At 49.5% G+C, this 26015-nt stretch overlaps 1 protein-coding gene across 1 annotated transcript; it reads right to left on the minus strand.

The window, feature by feature from the left end:
• Positions 1–13521: 13521 nt before the first annotated feature.
• LOC128496882 (acrosin-like) lies at positions 13522–17494 on the minus strand. The gene is made up of 6 exons (XM_053466700.1): positions 17416–17494; positions 16961–17159; positions 16401–16669; positions 15643–15788; positions 14922–15129; positions 13522–13646 (listed from the first exon to the last, which is right to left on the minus strand). Exons 1-6 carry the CDS (start codon positions 17492–17494, stop codon positions 13522–13524), a joined length of 1026 nt encoding a protein of 341 aa, XP_053322675.1.
• Positions 17495–26015: the final 8521 nt, after the last annotated feature.

The raw sequence follows: 26015 nt of genomic DNA on the forward strand, positions 1-26015 counted from the left end.
TGTAGCAGGGCGGTGATGGATGGGAGTGATGGGTGTACTTACTGTTTGTGTCAGATGGATGCAGGGCGGTGAGGATCAGAATCATCAGAAGTTGGATGAGATTTATCTGTTTTGAAGCCATCGTTGCTCCTTCACTTCTACACTGAACTACTGCCGGAATGTCAGGGCCCTGTATAGCCTTCGTGACATCATCACCTATTGTGCATTGTGACATCACAAAGGCAGCAGGTGCAAGGAGCAGGAGGCTGTACACTACTGGAATACCTACAAAACTCAATTATTTATGGATACTTTCTGTAGGTATTCCAGTAATATACAGTTTCTGACTTTCATGCGCCTATTGCCTTTGTCCCATTTATTTACCCCACAGAAATGATGTCTTACGGTTTTTAAGTCATGCGGGGCTTTTGGAGCCATCCATGTAGTCATGTACACCAGGTCTTATCAATGCCGCCTTCATGGACTTTGTACAGGCAGAAGGACCAAGATTGCCCTGCATTATTGTTACTTACAAAAGTATCTGGATGTAGGAAGTCATATTTGTTACATTGTTATATTGCGTGATAAGTGTTACTGTATGTTGTAGCTTTTGGGGGGAGGGGCAGTTGGAGTCCATGACTTAGGCAAGTCCAAGTATCCTTCCCTTATCAGTAAAGAACGACACAGGACAATTTAATTTGGATTGAGAAGGCCACAGCTTTTATTAACATGAATTATGAAATAAGTTAACATAAGTGGATAAATAACCGTACACCATAAATGGAGGGAAAAGACTCTGGCAAACCTATCACTCACGGCCAAACCAGCCCTAAAACACATGTTCCTTTAACCCCCTAGCCGCCGATCACCAGCTCAGAGGGCCCACTGTACAAACCACTTAAGTACCAACACCTGCTGGATAGCCGTTGAAGTGACCCCATTACCAACGCAACCAAATATTAACCAGGCCCGAGTCCCCCCCCCTTTATTTATCCACCCCTTCACCGCCAGAACACAGCTGTGACAGGATCCCCCAAAAACCCCCACCAAGTAACAGGGCGGGCGGGCGGGCGCGTCTGACACAAATTCGGCAGTTTAGTGAGAGAAAGAGGCTGATCCACTAAGGTCTTGCCCATTTATACCCTTAGCAACACCAAAAAAAACCCAGTGACCTTTCATTCACCCCCTGCCATCCTGATTATCACCTGCTGCTTAAAGTTTAACCCTGCCTTGGTCAGGCTGTACTGCCCCAGTCATGCAGCCCTTTTAACTATTCGTCTTCAGGGCTTCCATGACTTAGGCAAGTCCAAGTATCCTTCCCTTATCAGTAAAGAACGACACAGGACAATTTAATTTGGATTGAGAAGGCCACAGCTTTTATTAACATGAATTATGAAATAAGTTAACATAAGTGGATAAATAACCGTACACCATAAATGGAGGGAAAAGACTCTGGCAAACCTATCACTCACGGCCAAACCAGCCCTAAAACACATGTTCCTTTAACCCCCTAGCCGCCGATCACCAGCTCAGAGGGCCCACTGTACAAACCACTTAAGTACCAACACCTGCTGGATAGCCGTTGAAGTGACCCCATTACCAACGCAACCAAATATTAACCAGGCCCGAGTCCCCCCCCTTTATTTATCCACCCCTTCACCGCCAAGGAGGACAGTTGCGAAACCTCAAACTGACCGACTCCCCCAAACCAGTAAGGCCTTCTCAATACCATCCTGAAAATCCGCGCACAGAATATCCAACCCGATATCAGTAAGATGAACCCCATCTTCCCTCAACAACCCCGAAATATCACCCTCGAGGGAGTGATGACGAATCACCACACCCCCATTACGGGCTACGAACCGAGACATTGCCTTATTCACCTTTACGCGAGCCTTGTTCAAGGCCGCCGGGGACCTAGCCATCCGCCAAGACGTACGCTGAACTACGTCGGACCAAATAATGATTAAACCTGGAAAACGTGACCACAACCGCAACAAATCCGACTTCATATCCTTGATTAAACACCGAATCGGAACCAAACCCAAGTCGTTACCCCCCACGTGAACCAAAAGAATGCTGGGATGACCGTCCCAGCGGGACCTCCGCATCACCTCAGACAGAACGCCAAACCACACCATACCACGGACTCCAATCCAGTGCAGCAAAGCCCGTGACCGCGGAAAGCCGAGTTGCCTCCCGCTGGGACGAACATCCGATCTCCTGGACGCCCAGTAAATAAACGAGTGTCCCAGAATCCAAACAGACACGGCAGGACCTAAGCAAAGAGAACAGAACCAACAGAGGGGGTAAGTTACAACAAATGAGGGCGAACATAAGAGCGAAAACGACGAGACTCCCACCTCCCGATTTTTTTAATAACATCCTCAGGAAGGCCCCAACGAGACGCCTCCGTCGCGGCCCCAATCCGAAAAGAATGCGAGCTGTACCGCCTACCCGACAAACCCAGAACCCCCAAAGATTTACGGAAAACTGAAATAAATTGAAACCTTGAAAGAGAGGACCCATCCTCATGAATCAGAAGAGGGGCATCCAGATCCGACGCAGGACGGACCCTCAAAAACTCCCAAAAACACGCCACAGGGCACATAAAAGACCCAGCCAGGCTACCAAGGGCAACCTTAAAGCCCCTGCCAGCCCTATCCGTCTTCGTCCCCCACAACCAGAACTCCACCGAGCCATCAAAACCGGTAACGTCACCCAGTAACACACCACCCCGGCGAATCCTGCTAGGACTCACCAACTCCCCGATCCTACAGGCCCCAAAAAACGCCCAAGAAAAAGCCAACCGGAACAAGGAAGATTCATAAGAAGACATACATACTGACGACAAAACCCCCCCCAGAGCAAGTAACAATGACAAGGACACCGGTACCCGGTTATCCCGCCGAAGAAAACCCCTGCGAAAACCTTTTAACGCTTGCTTCACCTTAAAGGACTTCGTAACATCAGGAAAGTTGAAATACTTAAAACAAAACGCCAAACCTGCCATTTTCCTGGAAATAGAAGAGAAAGATGCCCTGCGAACAAAAGCCAGGCTAATAAACCAGAGAAGCGCGTCCTCGTCAGGAGGGCCCGAAGCGCTCATACCTGCCGAAACCAAAAACCGGACCCACTCCTCCCATACCGCAGAATAAGCAGACCACGTGCCCGGAGCCACAGATCTCCGGATCAGCTCGTCAGCCCACTGAAGACCAAATCCCACATCCTGGACGGGAAAGGAGTCCCTTGACGGTCCGCCGTCGGAGCCAACATTCGGAAACGGTCCCACTGGAAACGAGATAATGCATCGGCAATCTCATTAGTGACACCAGGAACATGACGCATCCGCAAAGAGACGTTAAGACGCAAACAACGCAAAACCAAATGGCGAACCAAAGCAATGACAGGAGGAGAGGAAGAGGTTAAGTTGGTAATAACCTGCACAACGGACATATTGTCGCAGAAAAACAAAACTTGCCTACCAGCCAACCTATCCCCCCACAACTCCAGTGCCACCACGATAGGAAAAAGTTCCAACAGCGTAAGATTTTTAGTCAAGCCAGCCCGGACCCATGACTCCGGCCAGGCAGCCGAACACCAACTACCCGCAAAGAACACACCAAATCCATGACTACCCGCCGCATCCGTAAACAATTCCAAATCAGCATGAAACTCCTCCGATCCTAACCACACGGAACGCCCATTAAACCCTAACAAAAAGGAATGCCACACCTGCAAGTCGTCTTTTAAAGACCGCGTAACCCTGATAAAATGATGAGGAGCCCGAACACCACACGTTGCCATGGCCAAACGCCTACAAAAAATACGACCCATGGGCATTATGCGGCAGGCAAAATTAAGCTTTCCCAGAAGGGACTGCATCTGTCGCAAGGTCACCTTCACCGCGGACTGCACTTGAATAACATGCTCCAGCAGATCAGCCAACTTATCCAGAGGCAAACGAAAAACCATATCCATCGTATCAATCTCAATTCCCAGAAATTTCAACACCGTACACGGGCCCTCAGTCTTGTCCGGCGCCAATGGAATGCCGAAAGCAGCAGCCCTGACCTGCAACGTAGCCAATAAAACCCCACAAACATCAGACCCCGGAGGCCCTACACACAGGAAATCATCCAAATAGTGCAAAAGCGACGGAATCCCCGATTCAGTACGAACCACCCACTCCACAAATGAGCTAAAAGTTTCAAACAAAGAACAGGAAATAGAACACCCCATCGGAAGGCACTTGTCAACAAAATAACCCTCACCCCAGAAACAGCCCAACAGGTGAAAACAGGAAGGATGAACAGGCAACAGACGAAAAGCCGCTTCAACGTCCACCTTAGCCAAAAGAGCCCCGCGACCAAATTTCCGAACCCAGGCCAAAGCCTCATCAAACGACGTATAAGACACCCTGCAAAGCTCAGGATCAATGCCATCATTCACGGAATCACCTTTTGGATAGGAGAGATGGTGAATAAGCCGGAATTTACCCGGCTCCTTTTTGGGGACTACACCCAAAGGAGAAACACGCAGATTAGGCAAAGGCAATTCCACAAACGGGCCGGCCATACGACCCAGCTCAACCTCTTTAGCCAGCTTAACAGTGACCACATCAGGGTGCTCCCAAGCAGATTTCAAATTTTTAACACCCGAAAACCCAACCGCATCAGAAAAAGGAATACGAAAACCATCCGAAAAACCAGCAAACAACAATGCCGCCTCAGCCAACTTAGGATAGATACGAAGCCACGGACCCATACTCTCCACGCTCACCGGCGTTCTCCCCTTATTTTGTAGGTTCGGATGCCTTGGAGGAAGACTTAGTTTTCCGAAAACAACGGGTAACCGGGTGGGAGCCATTGCACGTGGAACATTCGTGGCGAAATTTGCACGTCGACCCCCACCTACACTGCCCCTCATTATACTGCCAACAAACACCCTTTTTACCGGAACCCGAGGTAGGTCCCGTACTGGCCGACCCACCCGTGCCCTGAAAGGACGACCCCGGACGCACAGCAGGAGCAGACACCCGCAACCATAAAGCTATTTCTTTGTGATCCCATCGCATCCCGGGACGAACGGCCATCCTCTGGCGAAACTGTTCATCATAACGAAGCCACCCCTGACCCCCATAGACCCGATAAGCCTCACCAATACTGTCCAAGTAACAGAAAAGGCCAGAACACGATTCAGGGTGCTTCTCACCCACAACACTAGCTAAAATCGCGAAGGCTTGCAACCAATTAGAGAACGTCCGAGGGATAAGCCGATACCGACGCTTTTCCTCATCCTCCTTTTTGGAGTCATCAGACTTACTAGCCTTATCCAAGTGAAAACGCTCCAGTGGGAGCAGAGAAAAAATGTCTACGTACTCCCCCTTCCAAATTTTTTCCCGTACATCCGCCTTGAGATGTGCCCCTAAAGGACCCTCGAAACACACGTATACATCACCCTTAGCCGCATCGTCCAACGACGCAGTACTAACCACCGCCGCTGAACTAACAACCGCCGCCGCGGGAGGCGAAACCGCAGGCCCCGCAGCCTGAGAAACCGCAGCAGAAACCGCCCCGTCCTGACCAGCGGAACCTGGAACCACCGCAACAGGCGCTGCCGGAGCCGCAGGCGGCCCCGAACCCGACTGCGAAGCAGGCACCCAGGGGCCCAAGGGAGACAAACCCCCTTGTGCAGTAACGCCGGCGGGAGAACTGAACAACGGCAATATCCATGGTAACATACCCGAGGAAACATTCCCACCCACAGACCCACCATACAGGAAAGGGTTAAACTGTGGAAACGAGGAAAGAGGAGGAGGAAAGGGACCCAGCGGCCACTCACCCCTTGACTGCGCCACGCCAGCCTGGCCAGCCGCAGGTCCAGCTTCTGAAGACAGTCGGCTGGGCAACACACCCCCCAACGCTCCATCCTCCAGCACCGACTGTGCAGAGGGTGCATCCACCGCTGTGTCGCCAGGACCAGGAGCGCCAGATGCCCCAGGGTGTGCACCAGAAGGACCCCGAGACGCCCTCCGAGAACCACCAGCCACAGGGCCCCCCCCGGAAACACCTGCAGACACCGGGCCTCCCGAGGAAAGTTCCGCAACCGGCGACAGTCTCCCAGCCCGGCCTTGCCTCTGCGTCCGCGCCGCCACCCGGGCCGACCTGCCCGGCGGGTTAACCGGCCGAGTAGAGCCATGGCGTCGGTCCCTGGAATCCCTCCGCGCCAAACCACCAGTCCGCGACGAAACGCCGTCCCGCCCAGCTGGAGTCGCTGCCCTGGCAGAAGACGAGGTCCGCCGACGTCTGGGCAACGCCGGACCAGTGGAAACTCCTTTAGTAACAGCACCACCCCTCCGCAACGGAGGTGAGCACTGCCGCTCCCAACTCCCGCGAGAGCTGGAACGGGAACGAGACCGGGACCGCGAAAGCACAGCCACGTCACGTGAGAGCTCGGCATCAGGGGACGAGCCAAACAAGGAAATGGCAGGCGACGCACAAGGGGACAGTCCTGCGGCGGAATCCTCCTGCCCACCGGAAACATCCAGGCCCCGTGAGCAGCAGGGGGCAGGACTGGAACGCCTCGTGGCTGAAGAAACGCCAACAGCCAGCCTCCTCGTAGAAGCAGCGGCCGAAAGACTGAGGCGCTCAGGAGGTCTGGAAACTCTCCCACTGGAGGCCCGACGAGGCCGTGGAACCGGCAAAGAGACAGCAGTCGGGGCAGCCCTCAGCAAGGAGTCAACCTGGAGCTCCAACCATTCGGCACCTTGAACGGACGCCGCGGCCCGCAATTTCGCCAGAGCTTGCTCCATTCCAAGGAACACAGGTAAGGGCGTCCGCGTCTGACACAAATTCGGCAGTTTAGTGAGAGAAAGAGGCTGATCCACTAAGGTCTTGCCCATTTATACCCTTAGCAACACCAAAAAAAACCCAGTGACCTTTCATTCACCCCCTGCCATCCTGATTATCACCTGCTGCTTAAAGTTTAACCCTGCCTTGGTCAGGCTGTACTGCCCCAGTCATGCAGCCCTTTTAACTATTCGTCTTCAGGGCTTCCAGTATGTCTCTTGCCCTCCACGTTGATTTTGTGTAAATTGGAACCAATCCGGCTGAATGTCCCCCTTACATTTTCGGGGTGATTCTTGTGTATCTGGAGGGACTTCAGCATCTGGACATCTAATGCCGTGACAGTCTATCGATCGCGGCTCACAAGGTGAAGCTGCGGCAGGAGAAGCCAAGAGGCGAGGCCCCGGTGGTTTTGTTACGATGGTTCCCACGATGCCGAGATGGAAGATAAGAAACACTCAGCCCCTCTTTTCTGCCCGTTTTTCCTATGTAATTAGCTTCCGATCATAGTCTAGTCATATCCCACGCATGCTTACATTCCCTTGCTGTATTGATCTACCACCTCTCAGTAAGGTAGAGGAAGAAGCCCCCCGGCTCCAGCTCCACAGGTGATGTTAACGATCTCTGGAAGACCCCAGCACTGCAGGTATGTATATGTGTGTGTGTGTACGGGCGGTGTATGTATATGTGTGTGTACGGGCGGTGTATGTATATGTGTGTGTGTACGGGCGGTGTATGTATATGTGTGTGTGTACGGGCGGTGTATGTATATGTGTGTTTGTACGGGCGGTGTACCTCCTTCAGTAGGTACAGGGGCTTTATGGCTTTTTTGCGGACAGTGGCGTCGGCAGGGGGGGGCAGAGGGGGCCATGGCCCCCCCTACATCATGCTGTGCCCCCCGGTGTGCCCCCCCAATTGAAACGCCGTCTTTTTTTATTTTTTAACAGACCCGGAGGAGAGAGAGAGGCGGCGAGCGGTCGCTGAGGAATAAGTTCTCAGCAACCGTTCGGCACCTCTCCCTCTTCTCTGCGACCGCGAGGCCTCTGCCTTAGTCGCAGTGCCGGCATTTCAAGCCGAGCGCTGGTATATGTCGTCATATCCGGCGCCCAGCAGTGAAGCCGCGCACACTGCGGCAGAACCAGGGATGCAGAGACCTCGCGATCTCACTGCTGGACTGCTACAAGCCCAGGGTAAGTGAACTTCAAAGGAGGAGGGGGGGTTAGAAAGATAGGAGGGGGTTAAAGAGTGAGAAGAGGTAGATAGGAAGTGAGAAGAGGTAGATAGGGATATATTGGGAGGGAGAGGGGGTAGATAGGATAGATTGGGAGGGGGGGTAGATAGGATAGATTGAGAGGGAGATGGGGTAGATAGGATAGATTGGGAGGGAGATGGGGTAGATGGGATAGATTGGGAGGGAGAGGGGGTAGATAGGGAGGGAGAGGGGGGTAGATAGGGAGGGAGAGGGGGTAGATGGGATAGATTTTTCTCTCACCATCTCTCCCCCTTTTTTTCCTTAAATTACATCTTATTCAAGTTTATAGTGTATGATTATATTTAATATAAGAAAAATTGTTATTGTAAACATAAGTAGTTCAAACTACACACACACACACACTTACCCTTTTACTCAATAGTCTCTAGGGTAGGGTGACCACATTTTATTTCTATGAAGCGGTTGAGATCATACACACAGGTGTATATATATATATACTGATTCACATGCACACCATCACATTCACATAAAATACAATATATATCACATACACACTGATTCCTATATACTTTTATATTATATTCCTACCACTATGTGCAGCAAGATGAGCCCATGCAGGGTAGATAGGGAGGGGGAGGGGGTAGATAGGATAGATTGGGAGGGAGAGGGAGGTAGATAGGATAGATTAGGAGGGAGAGGGGGTAGATAGGATAGATTGGGAGGGAGAGGGGGGTAGATAGGATAGATTAGGAGGGAGATGGGGTAGATAGGATAGATTAGGAGGGGGAGGGGGTAGATAGGATAGATTGGGAGGGAGAGGGGGGTAGATAGGATAGATTAGGAGGAAGATGGGGTAGATAGGATAGATTAGGAGGGAGAGGGGGTAGATGGGATAGATTGGGAGGGAGAGGGGGTAGATGGGATAGATAGGGAGAGGGGGTAGATAGGATAGATTAGGAGGGAGAGGGGGTAGATGGGATAGATTGGGAGGGAGAGGGGGTAGATGGGATAGATTGGGAGGGAGAGGGCGTAGATGGGATTGATTGGGAGGGAGAGGGGGTAGATAGGATAGATTAGGAGGGAGAGGTGTTTATGGGACAAACATGGCGTACGTTCAGCTGTTTGGGGACAAAGCTGACACAATGTGTAATTTGGGTGCTGGTCAGGTTCTATGTGGGCAGTGAGGACGCCAGGGTTGGCTTTGGGGTGTGTGACCAGTGATCTATGCCTGTAATTTAGGGGTTTTTATCTATACCTTTAATGCAGAGTTTATATGTAATTTCCAATTGATATATACCTGCAAAGCTGGGTTTTGTGTCATTCTGTTCATCTGTATCGGCTATATTTCCATTAGGGCTGAAACAACTAATCGATAAAATCGATAATAATCGATAATGAAAATCGTTGGCAACGAATTTCATCATCGATTAATCGGATCGATTTTTATCGATTATAAAAAGAGGTTTTTTTCAGAGCAAATGCTCTGAAAAACTCCTCTCCTTATATAATCTGACCTCAAACAGAGATCGGATTATAACACCGGAATCCAGATCCCCCGCTACTGTCGGCCGGTCTCTCACTTCCGTTTTATCTCATTCAGTTGCATGTGCTGTTTCCATGTGTTGTTTATTTGATCTATACCTGAACTACAGGGTGTAAGTAAAATTCCTGGTATGGTTTAGTGAATGAGGGGATAAAGGGACTCTGGGGATGATTACAGGGGAGAGGACCACTCAATGTCATGGTGCAGGACTGACTCTCATGGTCTTCCCCTCATCTGCAGTCAGTGTGGCAGCGGATGGAGTGATTGCATGCAAGGAAGCGTTGAGCGGGGCCCAAGGAAATGCTTTGGTAGGGTCCAATTTTTTCACTATAAAATATATTGGCAGCAGGGTCTAATATTTATATATATATTGGCAGCAGGGGCAAATATTTATATATGTTTTGGCAGCAGGGGCTAATATTTATTTATATATTGGCAACAGGGTCTAATATTTATTTATATATTGACAGCAGTGTTTAATATTTATATATATTGGCAGCAGCGTCTAATATTAATATATATTGGCTGCAGGGGCTAATATTAATATATATAGGAAGCAGGGGCTAATATATATTGGCAGCAGGAGCTAATATTAATATTTATTGGCAGCAGGGTCTAGTATTTATATTCATATTGGCAGCAGGGGCTAGTATTTATATATATATCGGCAGCAGGGGCTAATATTAATATATATTGGCTGCAGGGGCTAATTTTATATATATTGGCAGTAGGGGCTAATATTAATATATACTGGTAGCAGGGTCAAATATTAATATATATCGGCAGCAGGGGTTAATATTAATATATATCAGAAGCAGGGTGTAATAAGTGCATATTATGTAGTTAAAAATGCACGTCTAACGTGTATATATATATATATATATATATATATATATAGTGTATATGTACCGTTTTATAATTGGCCCCCCTACTTTGGTTCCTGGCCCCCCATGTGCCCCCCCCTAAATATGAAAGATGGAGACGCCACTGCTTGCGGATGATTTTGACCGCTACCATAGAGTCTCTTCTAGGTACAGAAGCCAATATGACTTTTCCAAACGCCCCTTCACCCAGCACTGAATGGAAGAAAGAGAGTAGCAGTACTGAGGAAGAAAGAGGGAGAGTGAGGAAGAGGACCAAGCGTACTTCTAATGAGAGGGAGGAGAGCAGTCTGTGTCTCAGGGCAAGGAAGACAAAAAGACGCCCAAGAACCAACACATTCTCTCTCCCGCTCCTCCTCTCCCCCGGGCACCGCAGACCTAAGCTGACAGAGGGAGCCTCTTATTAAAGTCGACGGACGGAGTGCGAATCTATAAGTTTTATTACCAATTCGGATAAAATGAGGAAACACAAGGGTTAAGACTCCGTGGGCTCCTGGCCATTAAAGGGACATCCAGAACCTAAATTATTCCAACCCCCCAACTGGCCCAAAATGTCAAATAAACTGCATCAGCCCTGCGTTCTCCAAACCCGGGGCTCATCGGGGGACGGCAGATACGGGTTCTCTGCTCCTATTAATGGAGGAATTCGGAAAATCGGTGAATATCTCGGCAGATATCCGGTCGCAAAACAGAAAGAAAAACCAACATTATGGTTTAGATGCTGCCAAGTAGAGAGAGACATCGAGAAACAACTTCATTTTCTTTTAATAAAAGTATCGAAACTTTGAACGCTAGAAAATCTCAATAATCATTTTAAATCAGGGCTGGAAAAAGTTCTATTTTTCTCAATTTTGCCTCCAGTTTTGAAAGCAAAGAGAATTCCGCAGAGATGGCCGATTCTCCGTGGCCGGAGCGCAGGGAAGTGCATAACATGATCCGTCTCCAGGCTGAGGAGACATCATAGAGACGGCGCGGCCAAAAGAAATTCGCAGTCTGCAGGAGACGGTAACCGGAACGTTACTTACAGAAGTATCCAGATCTAGGAAGTCATTTTTGTTACGTTGTTATATTGCGTGATAAGAGTTACTTCTGGTGCTGGGGTCCAAATCCACCGGGTCCTTTTCTGTTGTTGATGTGGAACCCTGTGACCCCTATTATTATAGCACTGAGTGTAAAGTGTATTAACCATTTGTGTACACAGTACATGCCTCACCTCGCCTGCCATATGTAGCAGGATAACGAGCACTAAGCCGTGTAGAAGCAATGGGAGCCTGGCCGCCAGGCTAGTAGTGTACCTAAAGGAGGGAGGTCCGCCCCGGGCGTCACTTATCAGGGGGGGCCGCAACGACCGCCTAACGTGGGCCTGGAACTCACTGCTGTGGCCCCCGCGCAGGGGCAGCAGGAACCTGTGCGGGGAAAGAGTTTCCCCAAACAGTGAATTAGGCTGCCGTCAGGCTGCATAGACGTCTGCGTGGCTCCAGTGATGATCAGCCGGCCCCCGGACCAGTGAAATCTGCAAGGGAGGTAAAGGGGGTGCAGGAAAGTGAATGAATGAATGAATGAAGTGAGTAAGTGTTTAGGGGCAGAAATGGGACAGGCAGGTTGCTTCACAGGCAGCGGTGGCACGGGGAGGCTGTTCTATTGGCAGCTATGGCACAGCCAGGCTGTTTTAGGGGCAACGGTGGCACAGACAGGCTGTTTAAAGGGGCAGCGGTGGCACAGTGGGGTTGTTTTATGGGCAGCTGTGGCACGGGGAGGCTGTTTTAGGGGCAGAGGCGTACCACTGCATTACTGTCAATGTCTGGCTCAGTATATTGTAATGGGAGTTATGCTGTACCATATCTTTTCAGTTAATGTTATTTATTTTCTATATATTTATATATTTATATTTATATATTTTCTATCCCATGCATGTTTAATACACTCACTGTATTACTCTCTACCACTTCTGCTGGGAGGCAGCCCCACCTATATTCCACGCTCTCTCTTGCATCAACTCTTCTGTGATAGATCGGATGTTTTGGAAGCTGGGACCAGGAGCTGAACCCAGAATTTCCAAACTTTTTGCAGCTTGGGAAACCCTTGAATGTTTTTGGCAAAAGCCTTAGCGATGCGTAAGGATCTCAGGGGCTCAGCGGCGGAGTCGCCCGGATTTATTTTAGTGAAAGACCTGAACTCATTATTCTAAGCGCGTGCCGGCGGCGAGCGATCGGCAACAGCACCAATGTTTAAAGCCAACGAGCTGGTGGGCATTGATTGCTAAACCCATATAGAGACTTCAATGCCTTTACAGTAGGGGCACCTATATATAAATGGCGCGTCGCTGCTCACCGTCACCGGGTGGCAATCCGTGCAAAGTTGTTTATCCCTCTAAATACAAAATGTCACCTCTTCTCTCCAATGTACAAAAATCTTTGTTTAAATTTAACCGACCTCTGAACCCCCGCAGAGAAACCGGATCTTTCTCTTTCTTTCTAAGCTCTACCGGCCCGTTTGCTTCTCTCAAATTTATAAAACCCAATTTATGTTCGGAATTCTAGAACGGAACCGAGAAGGCGCTGAGACAATCGATTTGTCTTCTGATGTAAACCTCCCCATCTCACCTCTGCCATCAGCCAATGAAGTACACCTGTCGGCCAAGCTGGTGCCGTGCCCTTTAACCCCTGATGGCGAAGCTACGGACTTCCTCTTCCGTCAACCCCTGCGATGCTGCGTAGAGAAGGTAGGCTACATGGGGAAGGGACCAGGGAGATTAGGACAGGGCTTAACAAATTTGTTTTAAATCTAGGAGCCAGCTAAAAAAGTTAGTAGCCAGGATTTTTTTTACCCTGCACATTGTACTCACACACCCCTGATATGCGCTCGCTCCAAGTAGCAGAAACATTTCTGCGGGCAGCTGACAAATACTTAGGCGCCAGGACAAAATTCTCAGTTGCCATGGCGACCTGGCGCCATGGTATTTGTCGAGCCCTGGATTATTAGACGAAGATGAACACGTGTTGCGTGTCTTCGTCTACGTGTTCGTTTTCATGTTCGCCCAAAAACGAATGCACAAGTCTACGAGTTACGGCCCCCGAAGCCATTTGTGTAATTAGTGGACTTTAAATGCCCGCGTTCAGCCTCTTTACTCTGCGTGTACTCAACACCTTCTACCCTCAGAAACGTGTGAATGCCCATAGAATCTGCAGCAACGGAAAAAGTCACTTATTCCCTGGATTTACCATTTCTGGTTTGTTTTTTGATACCATTTGCCCCCCCATGAATGACCAAACTGACCACAGAGGAATTGCCCTAACCCCTAACTTATCATTTATTTAAGAGCTGTTATAACAGCTTTTTTAACAACCAACTTAACAACTAACTTAGCAACTAACTTAACAACTAACTTAGCAACTAACTTAACGTCTATCTTAATAGCTATTCCAATAGCTTTCTAAGAACAGTCTCTGTCTGTAACAGTCTGATTGCAGTCTCTTATCGAGCTGATTGTTCTGTAGCAGCCATGAGAATCTTCTGCAAAGCGTTTTTGGTCGGCCGCCCGTTAGATGTCATGGTTATGAACATCTGTTTCAGTTTGTCGATGGTGTTTTGTGGCTCGGCCGTCTTTGCAGGACGTGCGGGCTCCGTCTCACGCGCACGTTTCTCACGCTGCATTGGAATCGCACGCTGCGCCGGCCGCGTCCGCGGTCTCCGTTGCGCAGGCTGCGTGCCAGGTGTCCTCTGCGCAGGCATTGTCCATGTCGCCCGTTGCGCCGGCCGCGTCCGCGGTTTCCGTTGCGCAGGCTGCGTGCCAGGTGTCCTCTGCGCAGGCATTGTCCATGTCGCCCGTTGCGCCGGCCGCGTCCGCGGTTTCCGTTGCGCAGGCTGCGTGCCAGGTGTCCTCTGCGCAGGCATTGTCCATGTCGCCCGTTGCGCCGGCCGCGTCCGCGGTTTCCGTTGCGCAGGCTGCGTGCCAGGTGTCCTCTGCGCAGGCATTGTCCATGTCGCCCGTTGCGCCGGCCGCGTCCGCGGTCTCCGTTGCGCAGGCTGCGTGCCAGGTGTCCTCTGCGCAGGCATTGTCCATGTCGCCCGTTGCGCCGGCCGCGTCCGCGGTCTCCGTTGCGCAGGCTGCGTGCCAGGTGTCCTCTGCGCAGGCATTGTCCATGTCGCCCGTTGCGCCGGCCGCGTCCGCGGTTTCCGTTGCGCAGGCTGCGTGCCAGGTGTCCTCTGCGCAGGCATTGTCCATGTCGCCCGTTGCGCCGGCCGCGTCCGCGGTTTCCGTTGCGCAGGCTGCGTGCCAGGTGTCCTCTGCGCAGGCATTGTCCATGCCGCCTGTTGCGCAGGCTGTGTCTGCCGTGCCGGTCGCACGGTTGTTGTCTGAGGTGGAGGTCGCGTGGTCGCTGGCCGTGTTGGTTTTGGCCGCAGTGGAGGATATAGAGATGACAGCCGGAACGGTGGTCTTGTAGGTTTGCTTGTACCACTCAAGCTTGGGGTGACAGCGGCTTCATTCAGCGCAGGAGATGGGGTTCCCATTGTCTTCAGGATCCACTCGCGGTAGTATTGAGTGTTGGAATACACTCCTGGCTTTTTTGATTTGCCGCATCCCTCACCCCAGCTTGTCACTCCGATGACGTTATACGTGGAGCTGTCCGGGTCCCTGCACATAAATGGTCCTCCGCTGTCTCCCTACAGGAGTAAAGTATAGAGGAAGGTTAATTCTCCTTGGTTTGTAACAAACTGCAGCCTCAGCTGCGCATCCCCAGTAAAAGCTCTGCGGTTTATTCACTAAAGAGCGAGTTGCCCGAGGTGTGGATATAATGACCGTTCTGTGACACTGTGGCCTGAATCCCAGAAAAATCCCCAGAAGATGACATGGTGGCCCAGATTGTCTCTTTTTATCCATTTTTTTCTATTATATCCGAAAAATCCACAAATATTTGTATCCAGTCGGTGTAAGCGCGCTCCGACATCCCAGGGTATGGTCATAAACCTCCTGGGATCTCTTTGTCGGAGTCATGTGACTGGTTTAACCCGTCTCTGTACCAAGACATATAGCCTTCCTCGTCTTGGTGCCACAAACAGTTTCTACTATTGTCTTAGCGGCGCATGTTCACGGGGAGAAGATGTGCGCAAAATACCATCTCCAACAGACAGAATTGGTTTTAGAAACCGCACTTAAATAGAGATTTGTTTTCTTACCTGGCAGCTATCGATGCCTCCCTCCTCGTAGCCGGCACAGAGATTGTAGTCGTGGACTTCTCCGTTATACCACGCCGAGCCGTTGCACCTCTCCAGAGGAATCTGGTTAACTTTGGCCTCTTGGAGGATGTCGGCCGTTTGGATGGCTGCCGAGACATCAAAGATTAAATGAATTAATATCACCGGACGCACAGACGCCAGCGATGGATAGGAGAAGAGACTTAAATAAACTATTCATGGAGTCCATGTAAGAGTGGTGTGTGTGCGGCTGAGTGTGGTGAGCGTGACTGGGAGCAGTTAGTGGGGTGAGTTTTGGTGAGGTCGGTGTGTTTGGGTTTACATCCGTTTGGCTAGACGCGCAACGACCCCCTTACGAAAAACATATTCCCCGTTTATAACCCGAGAGGAGGATTCTCCCCTGTGAAAGACACAGAATTTCGGGACGTGGGAGAGAAGCAGTGACACAGTTTGGTGTCTGTTTGCCGATAGCGAACTATCAGACCATCTAGGGGTATGTAAAAGTTATTGCCCCTAATGTCAAACCCAATCATAGATTTATCAGAGGCAGACTTGGTTTTGGCCCAAATAAAGCTGAGTAATGTTGGTCGTTGCCGTCAGATTGAAGTAGTCGGCAGAGAAGGTTCCAAAGTCCCATTGCGGACATCCCGGAACACACCAGGAAAATGTCTGTGATGCATATCAGTCTGTAAGGGGTTAAACTACCATTCCCGGGGTGTCCGGGGGTCTAAGTTACTCACTTTTATCTTTGGTGACGCCCCAGCCGCTGATGAAGCAGTGATCCATGGCGTGAATGTCCGTGGTGGCGCTCGGCAGGCAGGCCGGCTGCACGAAGTCGGTGAATCTCACGGGCTGGTTGAGTTTGATCAGCGCCACGTCGTTCCGCTCAGTCCGGGGATTGTAATGCTCGTGCTGAACGTACGAGTCGATGGATCTGATCTGGACGTCACTTCGCGATGGATCCGACAGTTGGAATCCTCCGAGTATAATTTGCCATTTGGAAACGACCCTGGATAATGAGAGACAGACGTTAGCGGACATGCGGCTTAGCGGGAATCCATCCATTATCAATCTTATCAGAAACACGTTGAGCTCTATTTATAAAGAGGAATTCTGGGGCAAAGATGTGAAATCGATTCACAAACAGGAGATGTAACATTAACCAGGCAGAGCTTTACAATGTAACGCGTGATGGCTTTGTCAGGTTATAATAGTGAGGGTAAAGCGAATGGTAACATTTCTACCCCTCACAATCCCATTATGCACAGCCAGCATTCTTACCCCCCTCCCCCATCCTTACCTCTTCATGGTCTTGAAGCAGTGAGCCGCTGTTAGGACCCACTGCTCATCGATTAAAGTCCCTCCGCAGGAGTGGCGATGTCCGGCCCCGGAAGGCACTTGGATGCTGACCAGCCATGGCCAAGCACCAGGCTGCGCATCAACTCCTCCAACGATCCTTGAGCTGCCATATTCTGACATAAGCGGGCGTCTGCCGCAGCCTGAAAGAGAGGGGCAAGAGGGGCAAAAGGGGCAAAAATCAACAAACCGCGTCGGGCAGGAGACTGTTATGTAAGACAGCAACAATGTGTTTAATATATATAAAGACAGAAGAAAAACGGTTAAAACCAGTATGGGGCTCGGGGGGTTACAGGGCGATTCTCCCGTCAGGTACCTGTCTGCACTACACACAATAAAAGGATGGTTTAGTGGCAGCGATGTAGCAGGGCGGTGGATGGGAGTGATGGGTGTACTTACTGTTTGTGTCAGATGGATGCAGGGCGGTGAGGATCAGAATCATCAGAAGTTGGATGAGATTTATCTGTTTTGAAGCCATCGTTGCTCCTTCACTTCTACACTGAACTACTGCTGGAATGTCAGGGCCCTTTACAGCCTCCATGACATCATCACCTATTGTGATGTCACCTGTGTATTGTGACATCACAAAGGCAGCAGCTGTTAGGAGCAAGAGGCTGTACACTACTGGAATACTAATACTACTACTACTAATAATAATAATAATAATATATATAATAGGTATTTAGTGTCATATTAAAGAATATACAGCCTGTGCGGGTCTATATCTGCTTTATTAACCTTTTAAGGGTGAAAGCTATTTTTTTCTTTTTTACCCATTAGGGTTGAATGGTTTTGAGCCGTTTGCGATGTGTTTTTCAGCCGGATCTTCCCCGTCTCCCATTTATTTTCCCCACAAATGTTATATTAGGTTTTTCAGGACATGCAGGGCTTCTGAAAGCGTCCATATAAAGATCATTTAGTAACAACCAATAAAATGAGAATCCTAAAATAAACACTATTACATCACACATGGAGGGATTAGTGAGGTCATTAGGTGACTCGGATGTTAATGATAATGTTATCTATTTGCGTGAAATAAACTTAAATTCTGAATTAAATTCAAGACCGGATCCTGTCATTCAAATTTAAAACGGTTAAAACCAGTATGGGGCTCGGGGGGTTACAGGGTGATTCTCCCGTCAGGTACCTGTCTGCACTACACACAATAAAAGGATGGTTTAGTGGCAGCGATGTAGCAGGGCGGTGATGGATGGGAGTGATGGGTGTACTTACTGTTTGAGTCAGATGGATGCAGGGCGGTGAGGATCAGAATCATCAGAAGTTGGATACGATTTATCTGTTTTGAAGCCATCGTTGCTCCTTCACTTCTACACTGAACTACTGCTGGAATGTCAGGGCCTTTTATAGCCTTCGTGACATCATCACTTATTGTGTATTGTGACATCACAAAGGCAGCAGGAGCAGGAGGCTGTACACTACTGGAATACCTACAAAACTCAATTATTTATGGATAATTTCTGTAGGTATTCCAGTAATATACAGTTTCTGACTTTCATGCGCCTATTGCCTTTGTCCCATTTGTTTACCCCACAGAAATGATGTCTTACGGTTTTTGAGGCGTGCAGGGCTTTTGGAACCATCCATGTAGTCATGTACACCAGTTCTTATTAATGCCGCCTCCATGGACTTTTTCCAGACAGAAGGACCAAGATTGCCCTGCATTTTTGTTACTTACAAAAGTATCTGGATGTAGGAAGTCATATTTGTTACATTGTTATATTGCGTGATAAGTGTTACTGTATGTTGTAGCTTTTGGGGGGAGGGGCAGTTGGAGTCCAGTATGTCTCTTGCCCTCCACGTTGATTTTGTGTAAATTGGAACCAATCCGGCTGAATGTCCCCCTTACATTTTCGGGTGATTCTTGTGTATCTGGAGGGACTTCAGCAGCAGGACATCTTATGCCGTGACAGTCTATCGATCGCGGCTCACAAGGTGAAGCTACGGCAGGAGAAGCCAACAGGCGACGGTCCGGGTGGTTTTGTTACGATGTTTCCCATGATGCCGAGATGGAAGATAAGAAACACTCTGCCCCTCTTTTCTGCCCATTTTTCCTATGTAATTAGCTTCCGATCATAGTCTAGTCATATCCCATGCATGCTTACATTCCCTTGCTGTATTGATCTACCACCTCTCAGTAAGGTAGAGGAAGAAGCCCCCCGGCTCCAGCTCCACAGGTGATGTTAACGATCTCTGGAAGACCCCAGCACTGCAGGTATGTATATGTGTGTGTGTGTGTACGGGCGGTGTATGTATATGTGTGTGTACGGGCAGTGTATGTATATGTGTGTGTGTACGGGCGGTGTATGTATATGTGTGTGTGTACGGGCGGTGTACCTCCTTCAGTAGGTACAGGGGCTTTATGGCTTTCTTGCGGACAGTGGCGTCGGCAGGGGGGGGCCAGAGGGGGCCATGGCCCCCCCTACATCATGCTGTGCCCACCGGTGTGCCCCCCCAATTGAAACGCCGTCTTTTTTTTTTTTTAATAGACCCGGAGGAGAGAGAGAGAGGCGGCGAGCGGTCGCTGAGGAATAAGTTCTCAGCAACCGTTCGGCACCTCTCCCTCTTCTCCGCGACTGCGAGGCCTCTGCCTTAGTCGCAGTGCCGGCATTTCAAGCCGAGCGCTGGTATATGTCGTCATATCCGGCGCCCAGCAGTGAAGCCGCGCACACTGCGGCAGAACCAGGGATGCAGAGACCTCGCGATCTCACCGCTGGACTTCTACAAGCCCAAGGTAAGTGAACTTCAAAGGAGGAGGGGGGGTTAGAAAGTTAGGAGGGGGTTAGAGAGTGAGAAGAGGTAGATAGGAATTGAGAAGAGGTAGAAAGGGATAGATTGGGAGGGAGAGGGGATAGATGGGATAGATTGGGAGGGAGAGGGGGTAGATGGGATAGATTGGGAGGGAGAGGGGGTAGATAGGTGTCGGGGTTCCACCCTACTAGCCCGGACCATGGATGATTTATTTTGCTGTAATGTCCTGCTGCTTCCACTAGTGGCCACCCTCCCCCTCCCTCTGGAGTGCTCAGGATCAGATTACCAGGTCAGCTGAGTCTGATCACCTGAGTGAAGCCCTGCCTTTATTAACCTGCCCTGCCCTTTAGTCAGGGCCTTTGCATTGAAGTGCATGGACTGCTCTGCTTTGGCCCTGTACCGTGAGCTACCCGTGTCTTGTTCCTGAGCTACCTGCCTGTACCTGAGCTAACCGCCTGCCCTGCCAGTGGGCTTCCTGTCGTCAGCCCTGCCAGTGGGCTTCCTGCCGTCAGCCCACCCAGTGGGCCTCCGTACCAGTCAGCCCACCCAGTGGGCCTGCATAACCGTCAGCCCACCCAGTGGGCCTGCGTACCCGTCAGCCCTGCCAGTGGGCTTCCTGCCGTCAGCCCACCCAGTGGGCCTTCGTACCCGTCAGCCCTGCCAGTGGGCTTCCTGCCGTCAGCCCACCCAGTGGGCCTGCGTGCCAGTCAGCCCTGCCAGTGGGCTTCCTGCCGTCAGCTCACCCAGTGGGCCACCGTACCAGTCAGCCCTGCCAGTGGGCTTCCTGCCGTCAGCCCACCCAGTGGGCCTCCGTACCCGTCAGCCCACCCAGTGGGCATCCTGCATAGAGACTACTGCCTTTACTTGCTGGTGATATCCTACATCAATACAGTACCTTTCCTCGTATTCTGTTGTGCCGTGTGTTATTTCGCCTGTCCGTACCACATCACTTACCGTCATGCATCGTGGGGTGCAAACAGAACCCCTTGTATCCCCTGCTACTGGGCTCCTACCCGACCTGCTTACCAGGGTCCTGACAATAGGATAGATTGGGAGGGAGAGGGGGTAGATAGGATAGATTGGGAGGGAGAGGGGGTAGATAGGATAGATTGTGAGGGAGGGGGGTAGATAGGATAGATTGGGAGGGAGAGGGGGTAGATAGGATAGATTGGGAGGGAGGGGGGGTAGATAGGATAGATTGGGAGGGAGGGGGGGGTAGATAGGATAGATTGGGAGGGAGAGGGGGTAGATAGGGAGGGAGAGGGGGTAGATAGGGAGGGAGAGGGGGGTAGATAGGGAGGGAGAGGGGGTAGATGGGATAGATTTTTCTCTCACCATCTCTCCCCTTTTTTTCCTAAAATTACATCTTATTCAAGTTTATAGTGTATGATTATATTTAATATAAAAAAAAAATTGTTATTGTAAACATAAGTAGTTCAAACTACACACACACACACACTTACCCTTTTACTCAATAGTCTCTAGGGTAGGGTGACCACATTTTATTTCTATGAAGCGGTTGAGATCATACACACAGGTGTATATATATATATATACTGATTCACATGCACACCATCACATTCACATAAAATACAATATATATCACATACACACTGATTCCTATATACTTTTATATTATATTCCTACCACTATGTGCAGCAAGATGAGCCCATGCAGGGTAGATAGGGAGGAGGAGGGGGGTAGATGGGATAGATTGGGAGGGAGATGGGATTGATTGGGAGGGAGAGGGGGTAGATAGGATTGATTGGGAGGGAGAGGGGGTAGATGGGATAGATTGGGAGGGAGAGGGGGTAGATAGGATTGATTGGGAGGGAGAGGGGGTAGATGGGATAGATTGGCAGGGAGAGGGGGTAGATGGGATAGATTGGGAGGGAGAGGGCGTAGATGGGATTGATTGGGAGGGAGAGGGGGTAGATATAATAGATTAGGAGGGAGAGGTGTTTATGGGACAAACATGGCGTACGTTCAGCTGTTTGGGGACAAAGTTGACACAATGTGTAATTTGGGTGCTGGTCAGGTTCTATGTGGGCAGTGAGGACGCCAGGGTTGGCTTTGGGGTGTGTGACCAGTGATCTATGCCTGTAATTTAGGGGTTTTTATCTATACCTTTAATGCAGAGTTTATATGTAATTTCCAATTGATATATACCTGCAAAGCTGGGTTTTGTGTCATTCTGTTCATCTGTATCGGCTATATTTCCATACATTATTTATGTTTACCTGCAAATATAGGATTTGTATGTCTTATTCAGTTGATCAATACCTGCAGTGCTGTTTCCATGTGTTGATTATTTGATCTAAACCTTCAGTGCTGAGTGTACATGTGATTTCCAGTTGATATATACCTGCAATGCTAACCTAAATTATTCCATCCTCACCTGGCCCGAAATGTCAAATAAACTGCATCAGCCCTGCGTTCTCCAAACCCGGGGCTCATCGGGGGGCGGCAGATACGGGTTCTCTGCTCCTATTAATGGAGGAATTCGGAAAATCGGTGAATATCTCGGCAGATATCCGGTCGCAAAACAGAAAGAAAAACCAACATTATGGTTTAGATGCTGCCAAGTATAGCGAGAGACATCGAGAAACAACTTCATTTTCTTTTAATAAAAGTATCGAAACTTTGAACGCTAGAAAGTCTCAATAATCATTTTAAATCAGGGCTGGAAAAAGTTCTATTTTTCTCAATTTTGCCTCCAGTTTTGAAAGCGAAGAGAATTCTGCAGAGATGGCCGATTCTCCGTGGCAGGAGCGCAGGGAAGTGCATAACATGATCCGTCTCCAGGCTGAGGAGACATCATAGAGATGGCGCGGCCAAAAGAAATTCGCAGTCTGCAGGAGACGGTAACCGGAACGTTACTTACAGAAGTATCCAGATCTAGGAAGTCATTTTTGTTACGTTGTTATATTGCGTGATAAGAGTTACTTCTGGTGCTGGGGTCCAAATCCACCGGGTCCTTTTCTGTTGTTGATGTGGAACCCTGTGACCCCTATTATTATAGCACTGAGTGTAAAGTGTATTAACCATTTGTGTACACGGTACATGCCTCACCTCGCCTGCCATATGTAGCAGGATAATAATAATTATTATTATTATCCTTTATTTATATAGCGCCAACAGTTTACGTAGCGCTTAACACAATACATAAATTCAAGGGATATGACAAGACAAGAATTGACAGACTAAAACAAACCAATACATTTGGTGGAGAGAGCCCTGCTCGCAAGCTTACAATCTAGAGGGAAAATGGGGTGATAAACATAAGGCATAGAGAAAGGGTGAGGGGTATTGTGGGGGTATCGATGACAAGGATGTTCTAGCAGCTAAGATGGTGAGGCTTCTCTGAAGAAGTGGGTTTTTAGATGTTTCTTGAATGTCGGGAGGGAGGGTGAATTCTGAAGGTTCCTTGGGAGCAGATTCCAGAGATATGGGGCAGCTCGAGTGAAATCTTGTAGATGGGAAAAGGAAGAGGTGACGAGTGAGGAGGAGAGCCTTAGCCCATGGGAGGAACGTAGGGATCGAGTAGTGGTTAGTAGGAGAGATAGTTGTGTTGTTAATGGTGATAGAGAATTCAGGTAGTGGAGTGGAGATGGAGGGAGGGAAGATAATGAGTTCCGTTTTAGAAAGATTAAGTTTCAGGTAGTGTTGTGACATCCATGAAGAAATAGCAGACAAGCAGCTGGTGATCCGGGACATGAGAGATGGAGAGAGATCAGGAGAAGACAGGTAGATTTGGGTATCATCTGCATATAGATGATACTGGAGGCCAAATGAGTTGATTAGTTTGCCAAGAGAGGAAGTATAAAGAGAGAACAGCAGAGGGCCAAGGACTGAACCTTGGGGGACACCAACCGAAAGAGGAAGGGGCGATGATGTGTTGCCTGAGAAGTTGACAGAGAAGGAACGGTTAGACAGATATGAGGAGATCCAGGAGAGAGCTGTATCTCGAATGCCCATAGAAGCAAGTGAGTCAAGAAGAAGGTGGTGATCAACAGTATCGAAAGCAGCAGAGAGATCCAGTAGAATTAGAATAGAGTAGTGACCTTTAGCTTTGGCAGAGAGCGAGGCATTGGAGACTTTTGTTAGAGCCGTTTCAGTAGAGTGAAGGGGTTTGAAACCAGACTGTAGAGGGTCAAGGAGGGAATTAGAGGAGAGGAAGTTAGTGAGGCGATTGGACACAATCCGTTCAAGCAGCTTAGAGGTAAAAGGAAGCAGGGAGATAGGGCGGTAGTTAGTCAAACAGACGGGGTCTGAGGAAGGATTCTTTAGAATTGGTGTGATTAGCGCATGCTTGAAGGCAGATGGTACAGATCCAGATGATAGAGAAAGATTAAATAGGTGGGTAAGTGATGGACCAAGGGATGGACATAGAGACTTTGTGAGGTGTGAAGGGATGGGGTCAAGGGGACAGGTTGTTGGGTGAGAGGAAGAAAGAAGAGTGGCTATCTCTTCTTCGGTTGTAGGGGAAAAGGCAGTTAGTATAGTAGGAGTAGAGAGGGTGGTGTTGAGTGGTGTAGGAGGGAGTTGTAAGGAAGAGAGGTCTTTTCTAATAGTCTCGATCTTCTCTTTGAAGTGGGTTGCAAGATCTTGGGCAGTGAGAGAGGTTTGTGGTGTGGGTGTGGAGGGACAGAGAAGGGAGTCGAAAGTAGAAAAAAGGCGTCGTGGGTTGGAAGAAAGAGAGGATATGAGAGTGGAGAAGTAGAGCTGTTTGGCGAGAGAGAGGGCAGAGTTGTAGGTGTGAAGCATGAATTTATAATGAGTAAAGTCTTCGCTGGATTTTGATTTTCTGAAGTAGCGCTCAGCTGTGCGGCAGCACTTCTGAAGATACCGTGTGGTTTTGGTATGCCATGGTTGGCGTTTAAATTGTCGAGGGTAACTTGTAGTAATTGGAGCTATGGTGTCGAGGGATGAAGCAAGTGTGTTGTTGTAAAAAGAGGCTGCTGTGTCTGGGCACTAAGCCGTGTAGAAGCAATGGGAGCCTGGCCGCCAGGCTAGTAGTGTACCTAAAGGAGGGAGGTCCGCCCCGGGCGTCACTTATCGGGGGGGCTGCAACAACTGCCTAACGTGGGCCTGCAACTCACTGCTGTGTCCCCCGCGCAGGGGCAGCAGGAACCTGTGCGGGGAAAGAGTTTCCCCAAACAGTGAATTAGGCTGCCGTCAGGCTGCATAGACGTCTGCGTGGCTCCAGTGATGATCAGCCGGCCCCCGACCAGTGAAATCTGCAAGGGAGGTAAAGGGGGTGCAGGAAAGTGAATGAATGAATGAAGTGAGTAAGTATTTAGGGGCAAAAATGGGACAGGCAGGTTGCTTCACAGGCAGCGGTGGCACGGGGAGGCTGTTCTAGGGGCAGCTATGGCACAGACAGGCTGTTTAAAGGGGTAGCAGTGGCACAGTGGGGTTGTTTTATGGGCAGCTGTGGCACGGGGAGGCTGTTTTAGGGGCAGAGGCGTACCACTGCGTTACTGTCAATGTCTGGCTCAGTATATTGTAATGGGAGTTATGCTGTACCATATCTTTTCATATATTTATATATTTTCTATCCCATGCATGTTTAATACACTCACTGTATTACTCTCTACCACTTCTGCTGGGAGGCAGCCCCACCTATATTCCACGCTCTCTCTTGCATCAACTCTTCTGTGATAGAACGGATGTTTTGGAAGCTGGGACCAGGAGCTGAACCCAGAATTTCCAAACTTTTTGCAGCTTGGGAAACCCTTGAATGTTTTTGGCAAAAGCCTTAGCGATGCGTAAAGATCTCAGGGGCTCAGCGACGGAGTCGCCCGGATTTATTTTAGTGAAAGACCTGAACTCATTATTCTAAGCGCGTGCCGGCGGCGAGCGATCGGCAACAGCACCAATGTTTAAAGCCAACGAGCCGGTGGGCATTGATTGCTAAACCCATATAGAGACTTCAATGCCTTTACAGTAGGGGCACCTATATATAAATGGCGCGTCGCTGCTCACCGTCACCGGGTGGCGATCCGTGCAAAGTTGTTTATCCCTCTAAATACAAAATGTCACCTCTTCGCTCCAATGTACAAAAATCTTTGTTTAAATTTAACCGACCTCTGAACCCCCGCAGAGAAACCGGATCTTTCTCTTTCTTTCTAAGCTCTACCGGCCCGTTTGCTTCTCTCAAATTTATAAAACCCAATTTATGTTCGGAGTTCTAGAACGGAACCGAGAAGGCGCTGAGACAATCGATT

This window comes from Spea bombifrons, chromosome 5 (genome assembly GCF_027358695.1).
Source record: "Spea bombifrons isolate aSpeBom1 chromosome 5, aSpeBom1.2.pri, whole genome shotgun sequence".
In the NCBI taxonomy this organism is placed as follows: Eukaryota; Metazoa; Chordata; class Amphibia; order Anura; family Pelobatidae; genus Spea; species Spea bombifrons.